At 45.6% G+C, this 17,761-nt stretch overlaps 1 protein-coding gene across 1 annotated transcript; it reads left to right on the top strand.

The window, feature by feature from the left end:
* Window positions 1–1,019: 1,019 nt before the first annotated feature.
* Window positions 1,020–17,019, top strand: OTUB2 (OTU deubiquitinase, ubiquitin aldehyde binding 2). Its single transcript, XM_068252318.1, has 6 exons — window positions 1,020–1,060; window positions 7,953–8,051; window positions 9,721–9,839; window positions 10,817–10,901; window positions 14,390–14,584; window positions 16,702–17,019. The coding sequence occupies exons 1-6, from the start codon at window positions 1,058–1,060 to the stop codon at window positions 16,918–16,920; spliced, it is 720 nt and encodes a 239-aa protein (XP_068108419.1). The 5' UTR covers window positions 1,020–1,057; the 3' UTR covers window positions 16,921–17,019.
* Window positions 17,020–17,761: the final 742 nt, after the last annotated feature.

Raw genomic sequence — 17,761 nt, 5'->3', positions numbered from 1 at the left:
GGCAGCGACAAGCAGTAACCAGGCAGCAGTGAGCAGTTACCAGGCAGCGACAAGCAGTAACCAGGCAGCAGTGAGCAGTTACCAGGCAGCGACAAGCAGTAACCAGGCAGCAGTGAGCAGTTGTGAGAGTTTGAGAGAGTTTGAGAGGCATTTCACTGCACAGTTCGTGGAAAAGAGGCCCAACAGTCATTTGACACAGCTGAAAGATCAAATTACGCTTGTGATTAGTCACAGATGAGGGGGAACTAGAGAGGCTAAACTCTCTAAATACATACAGGGTGCATTTCTCTCTGTTTTCCTTTTGTCCTGTGCAAGAGTTCAGGTCCACTTTAAGGATTATCAGTATGCAATGCACATATAGGCACGGTGCACACCAAAACCCACTAGCAGATCCGCAAAATGCTAGCAGATTTTTAAACGCTTTTTATTTTTCTGAGGGGTTTTGCTAGCGTTTTGCGGATTGCTGCAGCGGATTTCAGTATAGTACATTTCATATATTGTTACAGTAAAGCTGTTACTGAACAGCTTCTGTAACAAAAACGCCGGCAAAACCGCTCTGAACTGGCATTTTTCAGAGCGGTTTGCGTTTTTCCTATACTTTACATTGAGGCAGAAACGCACCCGCAATCGAAAAAATGCCTCACCCAGGAGTATGCGTTTCTGCAAAATGCCTCCCGCTCTGGTGTGCACACCCCCATTGAGATACATTGACCAAGCGGATCCGCAGCCGCAAGCGGCTGCAGAAACGCTGAAAAAGCCGCTCGGTGTGCACCAGCCCTGAGAGGTGTTCATTACCAGCAAAGCATTAATGAAATGCTAATGAGATGAATGAAGGAGGGCCCCTCTGGTCCAGGGGCCCCTGTGTGGTCAAAACCTCTGCATTCCCTATTGCTACCATACTGGAAACCTGAACTTTGGCTGCCACGCCCCCAGAGCAAGTAATGAGCTGACTATTATCTGTGCAGACAGCTGTGGACTCTTTAAATGTGGGGAGGGGTTAGCTGGAGTGGGCGTGGCTGTGGTCAGAGCAGGAACAAGCTGCAGTACAGGAGGAGACATGGTGAGTGTTGGAGGAAGATATCTGCCATTCCTGTAACGTAATAACAGCACAGCTGTACCGACAGGTCATGTCTGTTTATTATTATTATTATACAAAGTAGCAGATTTTTATTGTCAGGCTGGAAGTTTGTTTTCTGGGTATTTGTAAAGTTTTGCAGAGTTATGAAAAGTTTTTATGATGATGTAATCTGATCCAATACAGTGCTAGGTGTGTGCCTGTATGTGATAGGGTTGGTATATAATCTCTGAAGGAGTCTATGCAGGGGAGATGTAGGCTGGGACATATCAGGTGATCAGATTAGGCTAGTATGGCTTGTTTGTAAACGTGCTTGTATGTTTATCTCTGATCCTAGAAATTGGATTGTGCTGCTTTACAGAACATGAGGCTGCCATATTTATTTCCTATTAAACAATACCAGTTTCCTGGTAAGTCTTGCTGAACTCTTTGGCTGCAGTAGTGTCTGAATCACACCAGAAACAAGCATGCAGCTAATCTTCTCAGATCTGACAATATTGTCAAAAGAACCTAATATGCTGCATGCTTGGGTCTATGGCTAAAAGTGTTAGGGCCCGTTTCCACTATCGGCGAATCTGCATGCGTTTCCTCAGAATTCGCCTGCGTGTGGAATGCATGCGAATCGCCGCTAATGTATTTAATAGGGAAATCGCCTGCGGCTTTGGTATACGAGTTTTCATGCGAATTCGCATGTAAATCAATGGAAAAGCACACCGGCACTGCCATGGTTAAATTCGCATACAGCGTCATTCATGCGAATTTGCTCAAAAATTTGCATACACCCGCATGCGATGCGAAATTCGCACCGCACAAGTGGAAACGGGCCCTTAGAGGCAGGGTAGCCAGGCAACTGGTATTGCTTAAAAGGAAAAATAAATATGGCAGCCTCCATATTCCTCTCACTTCAGATGTCCATTAAATCCTATACTGGCATTTAACCATTTAAAGGGAACCTGAAGTGAGAAGTAAATGGAGGCTGACATATATAATTTTTTTATTTTTTTATATAGTAGAGCCAAATTAACTTAGAGAAATGAGCAGGATCATCCACCAGGCAACCTAGGCAGGTGGCGGGGGGATACTGGGTATCAAAGGGCCCACCTGCCACCTTTTTTGACCTCTCTGCTCTTCAGCTTACTAAAAGGACCACAAGAGGGCCCCAAATCTACTACCTTGCCTAGGGCCCAGTTACATCTTAATCCATTCCTCCCCCCTTCTCTGTTTTCTGCCCGCTAAATCTTACCTAAAAGCCCCTGGGATCCACCTCCGGGTCGCTGGAGTCGGGCGTCACTGCGCGGGTGCTGGCCGGGTTGCGCACATCCTACAGCATGTGGCCGGGAGAACTCTGCACTGATTGTGCTCACGTGGCCTGCAGTGTTCTGCACAAGCGTAAAACTACTGCACCTGCGTACCCTCCTGGACACGGGATCGCGCAGTTGCAGAAGATTGCACCCTGGCGAGGTTGGCACTCTGCATCTGCAACGGAGGAGACCCCAGAGCTGCGGCAAGGGACAGATTGACTGCCAGGGGCTGGAGGAAGCCCCAGGTAAATAGATGGTGGGTTTTTTTTTTTTTCCCTCAATATTTCCTTTAACCTCCCTGGCGGTACGCAGTTTTAGAGGCTGCGCCCACGGGAGGATTTTTTGTAACCACTTAAAGTGAACCTTAAAGAGACTCTGTAACAAAAATTGCATCCTGTTTTTTATCATCCTACAAGTTCCAAAAGCTATTCTAATGTGTTCTGGCTTACTACTGCAGCACTTTGTACTATCACAGTCTCTGTAATAAATCAACTTATCTCTCTCTTGTCAGACTTGTCAGGCCTGTGTCTGGAAGGCTGCCAAGTTCTTCAGTGTTGTGGTTCTGCTATGAACTCCCCCTTCCAGGCCCCTCTATGCACACGGCCTGTGTGTTATTTAGATTAGAGCAGCTTCTCTCTTATCTTTTACAAGCTGGATAAATCTTCCTCTGAGCTGGCTGGGCTTTCACATACTGAGGAATTACAGACAAGGGCAAAGCTGTTTGCAGGAAGAAACGAGCAGCCTGAAACTTAAGTGCATGAGAGCAGAAGGGGGAAAGAAACACACAATGATCTCTTGAGATTCAAAAGGAAGGGTGTATACAGCCTGATTGTGTATGGATGTATTTTCTATGTGTGGACATACTGTACATCAACCTACTTCCTGTTTTGGTGGCCATTTTGTTTGTTTATAAACAAACTTTTTAAAACTGTTTTTAACCACTTTTAATGCGGCGGGGAGCGGCGAAATTGTGACAGAGGGTAATAGGAGATGTCCCCTAACGCACTGGTATGTTTATTTTTGTGTATTTTAACAATACAGATTCTCTTTAAGCCAGAAAAAAAGTTTTACTCACCTGGGGCTTCTACCAGCCCCCTGCAGCAGTCCTGTGCCCTCGCAGCCACTCACTAATCCTCAGGACTGCTGCAGGGGGCTGGTAGAAGCTTGCTGCGCTTTGCAGGGGGGGGGGGGGCTCTTCAAAGCCCCCCTCCGCAGCGTTTTCGGCGCTCTCTTCCTTCCCGTCCCTCCCTCTCCCTCCATTGGCTGCGCAGGACGGATATCCGTCCTGCGCATTGTAGGATAGGCTTCAGCCTATCATATGCCGGCGATCCCCGCAGCGTTTTCGGCGCTTTCTTCCTTCCCGTCCCTCCCTCTCCCTCCATTGGCTGCGCAGGACGGATATCCGTCCTGCGCATTGTAGGATAGGCTTCAGCCTATCATATGCCGGCGATCCCCGGCCAATCAGAGGCCGGGGATCGCCGATCTGCCTTACGGCGCTGCTGCGCAGCAGCGCCGTATGATGTAAACAGCGGGGATTTCTTCCCCGCGTGTTTACATTTTGCCGGCGAGCCGCGATCGGCGGCTCTCCGGCTGTTCACGGAGACACCCTCCGTGAACGGACATAGAAAGGCCGCTCGACCGAGCAGACGACCAGTTTACGCCAATCGGCGTTAGCTGGTCGTCAAGAGGTTAAGGACCGGACACTTTTTTTCTTTTCCACTCAGACCACTGCAGATTTAACGGTTTATTGCTCGGTCATACAACCTACCACCTAAATGAATTTTACCTCCTTTTTCTTGTCACTAATACAGCTTTCTTTTGGTGCTATTTGATTGCTGCTGCATTTTTTTTTTTTGTTTTTTGTTTTTTTATTATTATTATTATTATTTTCATCAAAAGAGACATGAATTTTGTCAATTTTTTTTTTTTTTTTTTTTTATACTTTTCTGTGCTGACATTTTTCAAATAAAGTAAAATTTCTATATACATTTTTGTCCAAATTTATTGTGCTACATGTCTGATTAAAAAAATCCATTCAGTGTATATTTATTGGTTTGAGTAAAAGTTATAGCATTTATAAACTGGTGCAAAAAGTGAATTTTCCCATTTTGAAGCATCTCTGACTTTTCTGAGCACCTGTCAGGTTTCAGGAGGTGCTAAAATTCCAGGATAGTATAAATACCCCCCAAATGACCCCATTTTGGAAAGAAGACATCCCAAAGTATACACCAAGAGGCATGGTGAGTCCATAGATTTTATTTTTTGTCACAAGTTAGCAGAAAATGACACTTTGTGACGAAAAAAAAATTAAAAAAAATAAGTTTCCATTTCTGCTAACTTGCGACAAAAAAAATTGAAATCTGCCACGGACTCGCCAACCATGCCCCTCTTTGAATACTTTGGGGTGTCTACTTTCCAAAATGGGGTCATTTGTGGTGTGTTTACTGACCTGGTATTTTGGGGGTGCTAATTTGTAAGCACCCCTGTAAAGCCTAAAGATGCTCATTGGACTTTGGGCCCCTTAGCGCAGTTAGGCTGCAAAAAAAAGTGTCATATGTGGTATCGCCGTACTCAGGAGAAATAGTATGTGTTTTGGGGTGTATTTTTACACATATCCATGCTGGGTGGTAGAAAGTTATTTATTTTTTTCTTTACACACAATTGTCAATTTACAGAGAGATTTCTCCCACCCAGCATGGGTATGAATAAATATATACCCTAAAACACATTGTACTACTTCTCCTGAGTACGGCGATACTACATGTGTGACACTTTTTTGCAGCCTAGGTGCGCTAAGGGGCCCAAAGTCCTATGAGTACCTTTAGGATTTTACAGGTCATCTTGAGGATTTTGGTTTCCAGACTACTCCTCATGGTTTTGGGCCCCTAAAATGCCAGGGCAGTATAGGAACCCCACAAATGACCCCATTTTAGAAAGAAGACACCCCGAGGTACACCTATGTTCAATTATTCCCCAATTATGATAAAAATGATTGGACATGCTGAGAAAATTGCTAGGCTGTGTATATTAATAAATTGACAATCTAACACACTATACAATCTTTAGAAAAATTAAAGCAAAATTTCCAGCATTCCGGATCAATTAAAGAAAAAAAACTGGGAAAGGCAATCGGATTTTTCAGTCGCATGAAAAAAAGCTTTTTTTTTTTTTTTTTTTTTTTAATTATATTTATTGAATTGACGTAAAATCGGATCATTTTATTGTATCGTGTGTGGCCACCTTTTTAATGCATTATTGGACCATTAGATCCAATGCAACTCTATGGGCCATGGATCTGCTACCAGCAGCAGATCGACCTAGATCTTCCATCCTGTCAGATCAAATCCATCGAAATCAGCCAACGATTGATAGATTTGAAAGAATTGATTTCTGATCGATGCTATAGAATCGGTAGATCAATGGCTGAAATCGACCAGTGTATGGGCCCCTTTAGTTCACTATCTGATCAGCGACCAATCTATTGCCTGCAGTGCCCACACATTGCACAAGGATTTGATCGATTTCAGCATGAAGTCTATTAGAAATCGCCCGAGTGCAGCCTCTGGCACTGTTAGGTGCGTGACTTCGGCTGAAATCGCGTGCATGCTCCCGGCTTCAGGGAACACTCTGCGCTTGCGGGGTTCTCGAAAGAATGAAACGCACTTGCACAGAACATTTACAGCGCCAGGCGCATGATTCGTCCAATGTCGCGCACCTAACGGAGCTGCCAGTGGGAGACCGGAGGGGACCAGGATCGGAGCAGTTGTTTTCGGCGCAGCAGTGAGTAACTTCGGCGCCGTCAGAAGACTGAGATGGTGGCTGGAAGGTGTAATGGTTAAGGGCTCTGCCTCTGACACAGGAGACCAGGGTTCGAATCTCGGCTCTGCCTGTTCAGTAAGCCAGACCTTGGGCAAGTCTCCCTAACACTGCTACTGCCTATAGAGCGCGTCCTAGTGGCTGCAGCTCTGGCGCTTTGAGTCCGCCAGGAGAAAAGCGCGATATAAATGTTCTGTGTTTGTTTGTTGTTTGAGATGAAGTTACATATAAAACACTAATTCAGCCTCCAGCAATCGTTGGAAGCTGAATTACATCATTCCCCTCCCCCCCCCCCCCCTATCCATGGCACGTGGACCTGGAGGGGGAATAGTATTTAACGCCGGGAACTTGCGCAGCAGCAGGGTAAGCCATACGCGGCTGTATCTTGCGCCGATTTGATATGTATGCACCAGGAGGACACTGAGGTACCTTGTGAGCTATGGGGGGGGGCTGGAGGAAGCCCCGGGTGAGTTCAGATTTTTTTTTGGGGGGGGGGGGTTGTCCAGGGTCCCTTTAAATGGAAATAAATATGTTGACCTCTATATCCCTCTGGTTGGGAACACACTTGGTAGAAACACTAGCGTTTTGCACCTAATGCAACTCAATAGGCCGCATAAAAAAAAAAAAAAAAAAAAAAAAAATCGGTTTGCGTTCTGCAGTGTGGTGTGTGTGTGTGTGTGTGTGTGTTTTTTTTTTTTTTTTTTTTTCACGTTTTGTTGCATATGTTTGAAAATGCATCTAAAAAGCGCATAATGAAAGTCAATGGTGACGTAGGGGTATTGCGTTTTTAGGGCGTTTTTTTTTTTTTTTTTTTTTTTTTTTTTTATGCATTTTGTATGCTTTTAGCCATTTAAAAAAAAAAAAAAATTGTATTTCTGCTTCGCTTTCTGTTGACTTAGTGGTTTGCATAAAAAAAGAAAACATGCGAAATTTTATATATGCAAATGCATTAAAACGCAAGAAAAACTGCAAACGCACTAAATATGCACATGCTGCAAAACGCGACCTTTCCCGCACTGCCTAGTGCATTGATGGCTAACCTTGGCACTCCAGCTGTGACAAAACTACAAATCCCATCATTCCTCTGACTCCCAGAGTTATGCTTAGAGCCGTCAGAGTATTGCAATGCCTCATGGGACTTGTAGTTCCATTACAGCTGGAGTGCCAAGGTTAGCCATCACTGGCCTAGTGTATTCCTACCCTCTCGCTTCAGGTGTCCTACTGTCCTTTAATATTATAGCATGCATGTAGTTCACTGGCGCACAACGATGCACCAGTTTATGCATGCGCACAGCCAGTCCAGCACCCCTAGGCCAGGCACTGATGGCAGTGGCGCACACATCAGTGAGATCGCACCAGCTTATGCATGCGCACAGCCAGTCCCCCTCACCCTGGCATTGATGGCACACATTGGTGAGCGCACCAGTTTATGCATGCGCACAGCCAGTCCAGCACCCCTTCCCCAGGCACTGATGGAGCGCACCAGCTTATGCATGCGCACAGACAGTCCAGTACCCCTTGCAAAGGCAGTGATGGCGCACACATCTGTGAGAGCGCACCAGTTTATGCATGCGCACAGCCAGTCCAGCCCCCCTTCCCCAGGCAATGATGTCACACATTGGAGAGAGCCAACACCTTGATCTGGAAATACTATTGGCTTATATTCTGGCACTTGTATCCTGACACATGCTTGTACATTGCCGCTTTGCTTCTGGTTCTATTTATATATTTGCTGATTCCGGAATGATTTATCTTCTCAGAGTTGCGATGATTCCTTTGAACTGATATCTGAGAAGGTCGACTTTGCTGCGTTTATCGAAGAACACGCCAACGAACCGCAGTACCAAGCCAAACTAAAGGTAATGCGACTGAGTAATCTCCATGGTGACCAGGGATGATGAATGAGATGCTAATAAAGATGTCCATTAATGCTACTGTTTAACAATATTTACCGTATTTTTAGGACTATAAGACCCACCTAGGTTTAGAGGACAAAAACCAGGGGAAAAAATATATACTAAACCTGGTGCATCCATGGTGAAGGGGCATCTTGTGGTTTATGTCCTCTTTGTACCTTGTACCTCTTGCGTCTCCCTCTGTCCCCCTGTGTCCTCCTCTGCATGGGCACCGTACAGAGAGTCCCCGGCATTGCGACAGGTTGGAGGTTAGTATTGGCAGACGTTCACTAGTCGGGAACTCCCTGCATTTGGACTATAAGACGCAGTGACTTTTTTATATCAACTTGGTGGGGGGGGGGGGGAGAAAGTGAGTCTTATAGCCCAAAAAATGCAGTCCTATATTGTAGTTTAAATTTGAAGTAATTGATTGGAAATGATCGTATTGATCCAAAAACTGTACAATTTTTTATTTTAAATAACCTCAGATACGATCCTTCCAAATTTTTTTTCTCTCATTTTCGTGCTGACTTTTATATAAATAAACTTTTATATTTATGATTTGCAGATTTATCTGATCGACGTAAAGAATCATTTATGAAAATCGTACTATTAATAGGCACCTTAAAGAAGAACAAGTGAAAATGATAAAAAAAAAATGTCTGCACAATATCATTTACAGATTATTTAGTCAGTCTTTGCCCATTGTAAAATCTTTCCGTACCCTGAATTCCTAAATTTATCACAGGTAGTGACATCCTCACTGCTGTCAGGTGATCACTGCAGAATATTTTGTTTCTGAGAACCCCGAAGCCAGTGAGGAGAATGCTGTATAGTTAAACAGCCTAGGCTAAGCAGCAGTGGGAGGATGGGGTTACATAAAATAGATCTTTCCATCTTCTAGAATCTAGATCTCTTATGCTAGGTACACAAAATACAATTTTGTTATATTTACCTGCCATATCGAATTCTCCTCCTTCCACCAAAGGATGTATCGTGTGTACCTAGCATCACAGTGAAACCAGGAACATGACCACAAAAGTGGGTATTTTATTATTTATAAAGCGCCAACATATTCTGTGGTACTGTACAAAGTAAAAAACTAACATGGGGTACATAATAATACAGACAAATGTACACAAATATAGAATTGGTAATGACCATTACAAAAGTAACATGATGAATAAAATGTGTAATGAACTCCAAGACACAAAAGGGGAGACTGAATCATTTACTGCATTATATTATGTCACTACAGGGCCTCTTTAAAGGAGTACTGTAGGCCTGGAAAAAAAAAAAAAAAAAAAAGTTTAACTTACCTGGGGCTTCTTTCGGTTTCCTGAAGACGTCCAGTGCCTGCGCCGGGACAATCTTCCTGTCCTCATTCTTCCTTTTTTTTTGGGGGGGGGGGGGGGGGGGCTTACAGTACTCCTTTAACATTAAGTCCATGCTAATGTTTGCCCCTTGGGAATGGACTAATTAACTGCAACATCTGATGGTTGGGGCGGATCCAAATGTAAACTGCATACATTTGCAGAACAGTAGCATTAGAATGGGAGGGGTTTGTTAATCATTTGGCATTCAACTGTTTTTTTTTTTTTTTTTTTTTCTTTTTCCTCTCCATACCCACCAGGATCTCCAGCAGTGGTACTGTGCGATACGCAAGACCCGAGCTGATGGCAGCTGCTTCTACAGGGGTCTGGCCTTTGCTCACCTGGAGTCCTTGCTTGGCAAGCAAGAAGAAGTCTTCCGGTAAGACAGCATTCTAACCTCCAACCTGGGGGCTAGACTTGAACACTTTTTTTCACTGCCCAAGGCCCTCTGTCGCCACCCCCCAGAGGACAAGCGAAGAGAGGACAAGTGTTCTACTGATTTTGCTCTTTCTCCCTACTCCCCCACTGTATTAGCTGCATAAAATGTCATATCCCCCCCCCCCCCCCACCCCCACCAAAAAAAAAAAAACCTTCAATCCATGCAAACTGTAACTTGGAGTTGAGTTCACCAAATGCACTTCCTATTTATTTGTGCGGCGCATTTCCAAGCTGCATACAATTTGCACTAAGTTTGGATGCTAGCCGGAATCTTTGGCGTCTCATTGGGTGTCTCTAGCTGTTACAGATCAGGCCTGCATACCTACCAACTTTTTGAGATAAGAAAGAGGGACACATTAAGACACGCCCCTGTCACACCTCTAACCACACCCCTCACCATGCGAATCACAAAGAATCCAGAGTTAAAGGATGTCGTTTTCTCATTCAAACCACACCAATTTAGTTTTTTTTTTCTACATTTTAACATTTTTAAAAATAAGAAATATATCAATTTAATTGATGGAGATAAAGTTAAGGGTCAAACACGTTTCGGTAGAAAATACATATATGTACACGGATCTCCATGTAAAAAAAAGAAGGCCCCAAACTCCTTAAAAACCCTTAATTGCAGCTTGTGTAGATAGATACCGCTTGGGGGGGCTGTCACTTATTCGGAAGCAGTAGAACCCACTGCCTCTGAAGAAGTGACAGTTTTTTACGAACCAGCTGTCAGGCTTTCCTTCACACCCCCCCCCCCCCCCCCCCCCCCAATAGATTTGTACATAGTTTCTGAAGGAGGGACAGGGGGATTTGGATCCCAAAGAGGGACTGTCCCTCCAAAAGTTAGGTGCTATGGGCCTGGCTGCATGTAGAGCGGTGCGTTCCTACCTGTGTGACCCAAGCTGCATTGTGTTTCAGGTTCAGGGATCGTCTGGTGGGCAGCCAGGATGAGCTTCTGAACGCCGGATTCGAGGAACATCACTTCCGCCCGAGCTACAAGATTGTAAGTGTGGAGAGCACTAAATTTGGAGGGGGGGGGGGGGGGTCCCAGTCCATATGACACTGCAGAGTGCTTCTAAAATAGGCCGGATACCTGCAGATTAGAAGGGCTTTGCAGTTTTGGTGACACCCAAAAAATGGGACCTGAAGCAGGTTTAGAGATCTTGACTTGCATGAAAACCACACTTTGTGGCCAAAAAAAAATTAGAGAGACCCTCTAACGAGTTGGTACACCTTTACCTCTGTTCACAGCCAATATAGCTGAGGAATGTTGGCCCATGCTGACATAATGGCAGCTCTAAGTTGGGCCAGATTGGATGGTGGCGGTTTCAAGCTTTGAAGTGATCTTTAGATTTCACCCCACAAATGCTCAATAGGATTGAGGTCAGGGGACTGAGCTGGCCATGGAAGCGGGTTAAACTCTGATTATCCTCAAACCAGTTTGAGACCAGTGGAGCATGATGGCAAGGGCCCACAATGGGCGTCTCTTCCTATTTTTCTGTGATGCCAAAGGCACTCTAGCTGGTCTCCTGCTGCTAAAGCCCATCCTTTGTTGGTCCGTCTTCTTGTGCATTGGGATATGCTTTGTGATTCACCTTCATTTAATTCAGCTGTAATATGCAGTACCCTGCAAGTAACAGTAAGTTGCCCTTCTGTTTCTTTGGACTGAGTGCTACTCACCTTTCACCTATGTTGTTTTTACGTCACTGTAATGAGCTATTGTAATGCAGGTCCTGAGGATTTGGATTGGCCAATTCCAAACTGCATGCAACTTGCATGTATTCCGATTAATTGCATCTTGTTGACCATCTTTACTGGTACCTACACACATCCAATTTTGATTTCTGGGCAGATAGTTTTTGGTGTTGCTGTTTGCTTTGTCCTGCATAGATAAGAAACCATTGGAGTCCTCCACGTTCAGAAAACGTCTCTAAACATGCCTAGGAATCTCTCTGGAAATCTGCTTCAAAAACCTCTAGCGTTAGCAGATCTGCTAGAGGTTTTTGGTGTGCACTGGCCCTGACAGTAGGTCACATGACTGCTGTCGCCACGGAGATTGCCATTGGAGAGTGTGATTGGATAAGTTGCTTCTCTTGTATGTGCGCTGCACATAATTTTTGGGAGTGAGAAGGGGAAAGGAGCAGATCGCCACCCTCCAGCGTCACGGGGTGTAGGTTGCCCTGCGCTAGCCCAGCCCTCCTACCAGTGTGGCCAGTATGACGATACACATGCATTCCTTAGCAAATGTGGCTAATAAAACACTCCTTCCTGCCAACTAGATCAATCCTCCACCATAGTTGGTGTGGCTAGTACAGTGATGGGCAAACTATGCCCAAGGGCGACAAACGTATGGCGCACTGACCTTCCAATGATTACCAACAAGGGCTTGTCAGTAATCTGATCAGGGTTGCGTTTATTCTTTTCTGGCGCAAGCCCAGCTGTGCATGTGCAGTGGCATAGAGGCACAAGTGCTCCAGCTTACTGCGCAGGCGCGGCCATACTCGCGCAGGTGCACTTGGACTTGAAAAGCGCGGCCCCGATCAGATTACTTACTTGACGGTAATCATTGGAAGGTCCATGTCTGGTGGCTGGGGACTGGAGGACAGCGAAGGAAGCTTCACTGGGATCCAGAGGCCACCTTCTTCTTGGGTTTGCGATTTATTTATTTATTTATTTATTTATTTATTTTTTTCCCCCTTCCTCCAAAACAGGGCTGGATTTTCCATAAGGCACTGCAGGCACGAGCCTACAGGGGCCTTATGGGGGAGAGGCAGACACCCTCCTCAGATCACTGACCTCAACCAACTGTACAACATGACCAACAAGTTGTTAACCTGACAAGTGCGTACGCACACGCCAACCAACTAAACAACCAACTCACTTAAAGGGCCCCCGAGCAGTGCAGAAACTATGGAAAGATGCATACCATTTTGAAGCTTTTTCTCCTCTTTCCAACGCCACATAAATCGCCACCCTACGCCTTTCTAGTTTTCGCTATTTTCGCGATCGAAACTGTAGTGAATTTCAATTGCGAAAATAGCGAAAACTAAAAGGCGTAGGGTGGCGGTTTATTTGGCGTTGGAAAGAGAGCTTCAAAATGGTATGCATCTTTCCATAGTTTCTGCACTGCTCGGGGGCCCTTTAAATACTATGTGTGCAAGCTAAATAACAACAAACTACACAATATTTCCGCATTCAAAAACAACAACGTTGTTCAAAAGACTTGTACACACGGTCCAACCTGCATGATAGTTGGTCAGATTGATCCACCGGTTGGATCTGGTATACAACCTGTTGTCCATTGGTCATCTTCTCGCTTGCCAGTCGTACACACGCCCAACTTATCTTGATTTTTTTTTCTTATCAAGTTTGGAAGATAGTTGGACATATTGGTCATGATTCAAAAAGCCTTTTCACCTGTTCACCTCTGGTTTCACCTTTTTTCTATGTTACATTTTTAAGCTCCCAAAGAACAAAAATTATAGTATAATTAAAGGGATACTGTAGGGGGGTCGGGGGAAAATGAGTTGAAGTTACCCGGGGCTTCTAATGGTCCCCCGCAGACATCGTGTGCCTGCGCAGCCACTCCCCGATGCTCCAGCCCCGCCTCCCGTTCACTTCTGGAATTTGACTTTAAAGTCTGAAAACCACTGCGCCTGCATTGCCGTGTCCTCGCTCCCGCTGATGGCACCAGGAGCATACTGCGCAGACCAACGACCATACTGGACTTGTGCAATACACTCCTGGTGACATCAGCGGGAGCGAGTATGCAGCTGCGCAGGCGCAGTGGTTTTCAGACTTTAAAGTCTGAAATTCCAGAAGTGAGGCGGGGCCGGAGCATCGGTGAGTGGCTGCGCGGGTACAGGATGTCTGTAGGGGACCATTAGAAGCCCTGGGTAAGTTAAACTAATTTTCCCCCGCCCCCCCTACAGTATCCGTTTAAGGTCAAAGTAATATTGAAATGCAGTCAATCTGGAACAACTAACTTACGTTGAGTTTATTTTGCTTGTAAGTGTGCTGAAAGTTTATTTGTGTTAGGTGATAAGTGCACCTAATTAAGGGGGGGGGTGCAATAGATTGCCTGTTCCTACAGGTCTCTGAGTTGTAAATCTGGCCTTGGCCCTAAACTTTGACTTGGGGTAGACTTTAAATAGTTGCACAGTAGTCATAGCAGTGTGGTCTCTTATTGCAGTGTGCTCCTAGCTGTCGCTGCTGCATTCTGTCATCAGTGGTCAAAGTGCAGTCCTGTTAAACTATGAATTGCCTAACATTTTGGACATCTAACAAATGTTGTCAAACTATAATGGAAACCAGACATGGCCAATGAAATGCCAGGAATTCTGCATGCAGCTTAGAAATGAGCCAATCGGATTCACTTCCTGTTTCTCTCCTATTGGCCCAGTTCCAAGCTGTGTGGAATTCCCAGCTTCCCCATTGGCCATCTCTACTGAAAACCAATAAACCCCTTTCAGAGAGTTGAACTAACTGCAGTTTCTTAGTATTGTAGAATTGGCAGACAAGGACGGCACACTTTCGGGTCTCCACAAAGTGTTTAACCACCCGTACTTCTCGGACACAGTGGTCAAATACCTGAGGCTCATCACATCGGCCTACCTGAGGAACCGCGCCGAATTCTACCAGCCGTTTGTGGAGGAGGGGATGAACATCACGGACTTCTGCGCGCAGGTCTCTGATACGCAACGGGGCTGACTTTTATTAAGATGGGCTGAGAGGGGTGTGACACTCAAAATTACATCTCTGCTTTAAAACTTTAAAGGGAAGGTCTGAGGAGTCACAAAAAAAAGCCACTTATCTGGGGCTTTATCCTGTGCCCTCACCGCAGCTCCAGTGGCTCCCTCGCCAGGTCGGCCTCTGCTTGCACGTCACCATGCGGCTCACTGAGTCGCACTGACTTCATCGGGACTGTACTGCGCAGAGCCTCTGGTATTGGAGAGGACTCCAGGCCACCGGCGGAGCTGCGGCGAGGGCAGAGGACAGCTAGCTCCTCGGATGCGTCCTTTTTTAAAGTGAATATTGTACAAAAAAAAAAACTCACCTAAGGAGAGGGAAGGCTCTGGGTCCAATAGAGCCTTCCTGCTCCCCTCTTGGTCCCTGTTGCAGCGCTAGCTCCTGGTTGTAGTAATCAACCATTTTGGGCAAATTCTGCTCTCTATGCCGTTGTGCCAGAGTGCTCCCGAAGATGGGCTACTGTACAGGCGCGAGCGCCCTCTCGTACACTCGTGGGTGCGCAGTACAGAGCCCCCTGTCTTCAGGTTCGTTTACACTATGGCCCAGTGCACCCCAAAAACCTCTAGCAGATCCGGCTTTTTTTTTTTTTGCAACTGAGATTTTGATGCAATAAAAAAAAAAGTCCTGCATTTTTTTTTTTATTTTTTTTTTTAGCATCCTGTGAAAATTGTAATTGCAGCGTAAAAGAATCCTAAAAATGGTACGAGCAGCACGTTTTCGACTTGCTAAAAATCGAAATGCTGCTGTAAGAACACCCTCATGGGGTAGTACTACTACTGCCCTAGCACTTTGCCGATCGGTAAATGGAGCACAAAAATTATACATACCTGGGGCTTCCTGCAGGCGTATTGTTTTCTCGATATTCTTCTGCGCTGCTGGGATTGTCCGCAACGGGTCTCGGAAAATCCTCCAGTCATTGCAGTCCGGCCACGCATGCTCCCCCATCGCCAGGAACGTTCTGCACCTCCGCCTTTAGCCAACTGCGCAGGTGCAGCTGGCTCATGGTGACAGGTGCACACAGCTGTGCCGTGCATGCGCAGTACGCCCCGTACCAGAGGACTTTCCAGGGCCAATTGTGGAGCATCCAGGATGGCGAGGAAGCCCCAGATATGTATACTTTTCTCTCTCTATCTCCATCTCACGTTCACTTTAAAGCCTCATCTACACGCGTAGATGAGGCGGCGATGTGGCTTATCAATCGAGCCGCTGGTGTGGCTCGATTGATAAGATCCGACAGGTCGGATCTTGCTACTGCCGATTCCCTGCTTGTTCCCCGCAAGGGGACAATGGCAGGGAATCGAGCGGAAGATAAGCGGGGATGAGCGGGGGATCGAATCCGGCGAGCGGGGACGCGATCCGGCGGCTAATCGATTAGCCGCCAGATCGCCTCCACATCTCCCCGTGTAGACGGGGGCTTAAAGTAGCTAAAACAGACTATTATGAAGTCACTGGAAGGTAAAAGTCCACAGAAGCGAATTGATAACGTTGCTAATTGCATAACAAACTCCCAGATTGTCTTGTAAGCAAATAAATGCAGAGCAAACAAAGCAGAAAAACTTCTGCTCCCCCCCCCCCCCCCCCCCGAATGCGGGAGAAGTTTCTCAGCTTTAATTACTCTGCAAATACAGCTTAATGCAATCTCATTTGTTAATGGCAATTTTATTAATTGGCTTCTAAAGTGGAGAGGAAGCTTGTTTTTAAAGTTACTGTCCTGGTTGATTATCGGTCATGTTTTGCTTATTAGTTTTATGCTGTGTTTAATGTGTTAGACCAGGGGTGAAATTTGAGTTTCAGAAGGGCTGGTCAAAGAGATGCTAATATCCCTGAGTTGGTGTAAATGTTATAATTTTTTTTTTTTTTTTAATGCAGATTGCAAATGAAAGTCAGATGAACCAGCTGTTGCATTTGACTGGTTTGTTTCCAAGCCGCATGAATTTGCATAAAATTTACATCTGCTCAGAATTCTAAGCATCTTATTGGCAGGCTCTACTAGTAACCAGAGAAATGGAGTTAAAAAACACTTCCACTAATGTGTGCCACTTCTGTACTTGCAGCATGTGGAGCCGATGACCACGGTGAGCGACCACATCCACATCTCGGCCCTGACGCAGGCGCTGGACATCCCCCTCCAGGTGGAGTATGCAGATTCTGTGGACAGTGCGACCAATCGGCACATCTTCCCTGAGGGATCCACCCCTTCCGTCTACATGTTGTATAAACAGGATCACTACACAATACTGTACAAAGTGCCTGCCCAGGGGGCGGAGCAATGACATAAGCCAAGATCAGTATTTTTTTTTTTTTTTAATTTTAAATACTTTATTTTTTTATTCTTTGATATAATCCTAATAAAACTTTGATTAAAAAACAAACTTGTGTTCTGTAAGTGAAATTTGTGCAATTTTCAGAGGACCGTGAGAAAGTGAACAGACTTGAAACTTTAGCTAGAGTCTGGACATCCATACGGTATTCCCAACATATCCAATTGATGTTTTTTAAATGGTTGATTTTGTTTGGACAGTTCATCAAATTTAAAGTACAAGAGGATATGTTAGGATAGGGAGTGAGTTGGAGTGCAATCATTGACATGCAAATAGTTTCAGGCTAATTCAGGATTATGCAAACTTTGCAATTTAAGGCTGCTGTCACAGTGAGACGTTACAGGCGCACGTTAGTTCAGCCTGTAACGCAGTCCCACCGCACAGCAATGTAACTGCAATGGGCTGTTCAGTGCCCACGTTGCATTACATTGTAACGCAGCACATCCGTTGAGAGTGCTGCATGCTGTGCGTTAGACTGTTTGCTCATGCTCAGTCATGTTGGGGAGGAGGGGAGAGCCGCCGGGCAGATGGCTAATTAATATTCACTGCACGGTGTGACGTGCAGTGTTTACTTCCTGGAGCGGCCGCTCTGTGCGGCGATTGGCCGGGCAGGACCACGTGATGCCTCATGCATCCAAGAGTACGCATCGCGGCATCAGACGCCAGCGTGAGCTGCACAATGCGGCTCACTCTGACGTCCACATCAGAGAGCACCAGGCGTTGCGTTGTGCCCTATAACGTCCCCTAAACGCAACGTCCTGGTGTGTAAGTAGCCTAAAGGATGCCTTAGCCC

This window comes from Hyperolius riggenbachi, chromosome 9, assembly GCF_040937935.1.
Source record: "Hyperolius riggenbachi isolate aHypRig1 chromosome 9, aHypRig1.pri, whole genome shotgun sequence".
Classification (NCBI taxonomy): domain Eukaryota; kingdom Metazoa; phylum Chordata; class Amphibia; order Anura; family Hyperoliidae; genus Hyperolius; species Hyperolius riggenbachi.
This window is presented reverse-complemented; position numbering and strand designations above follow the sequence as displayed.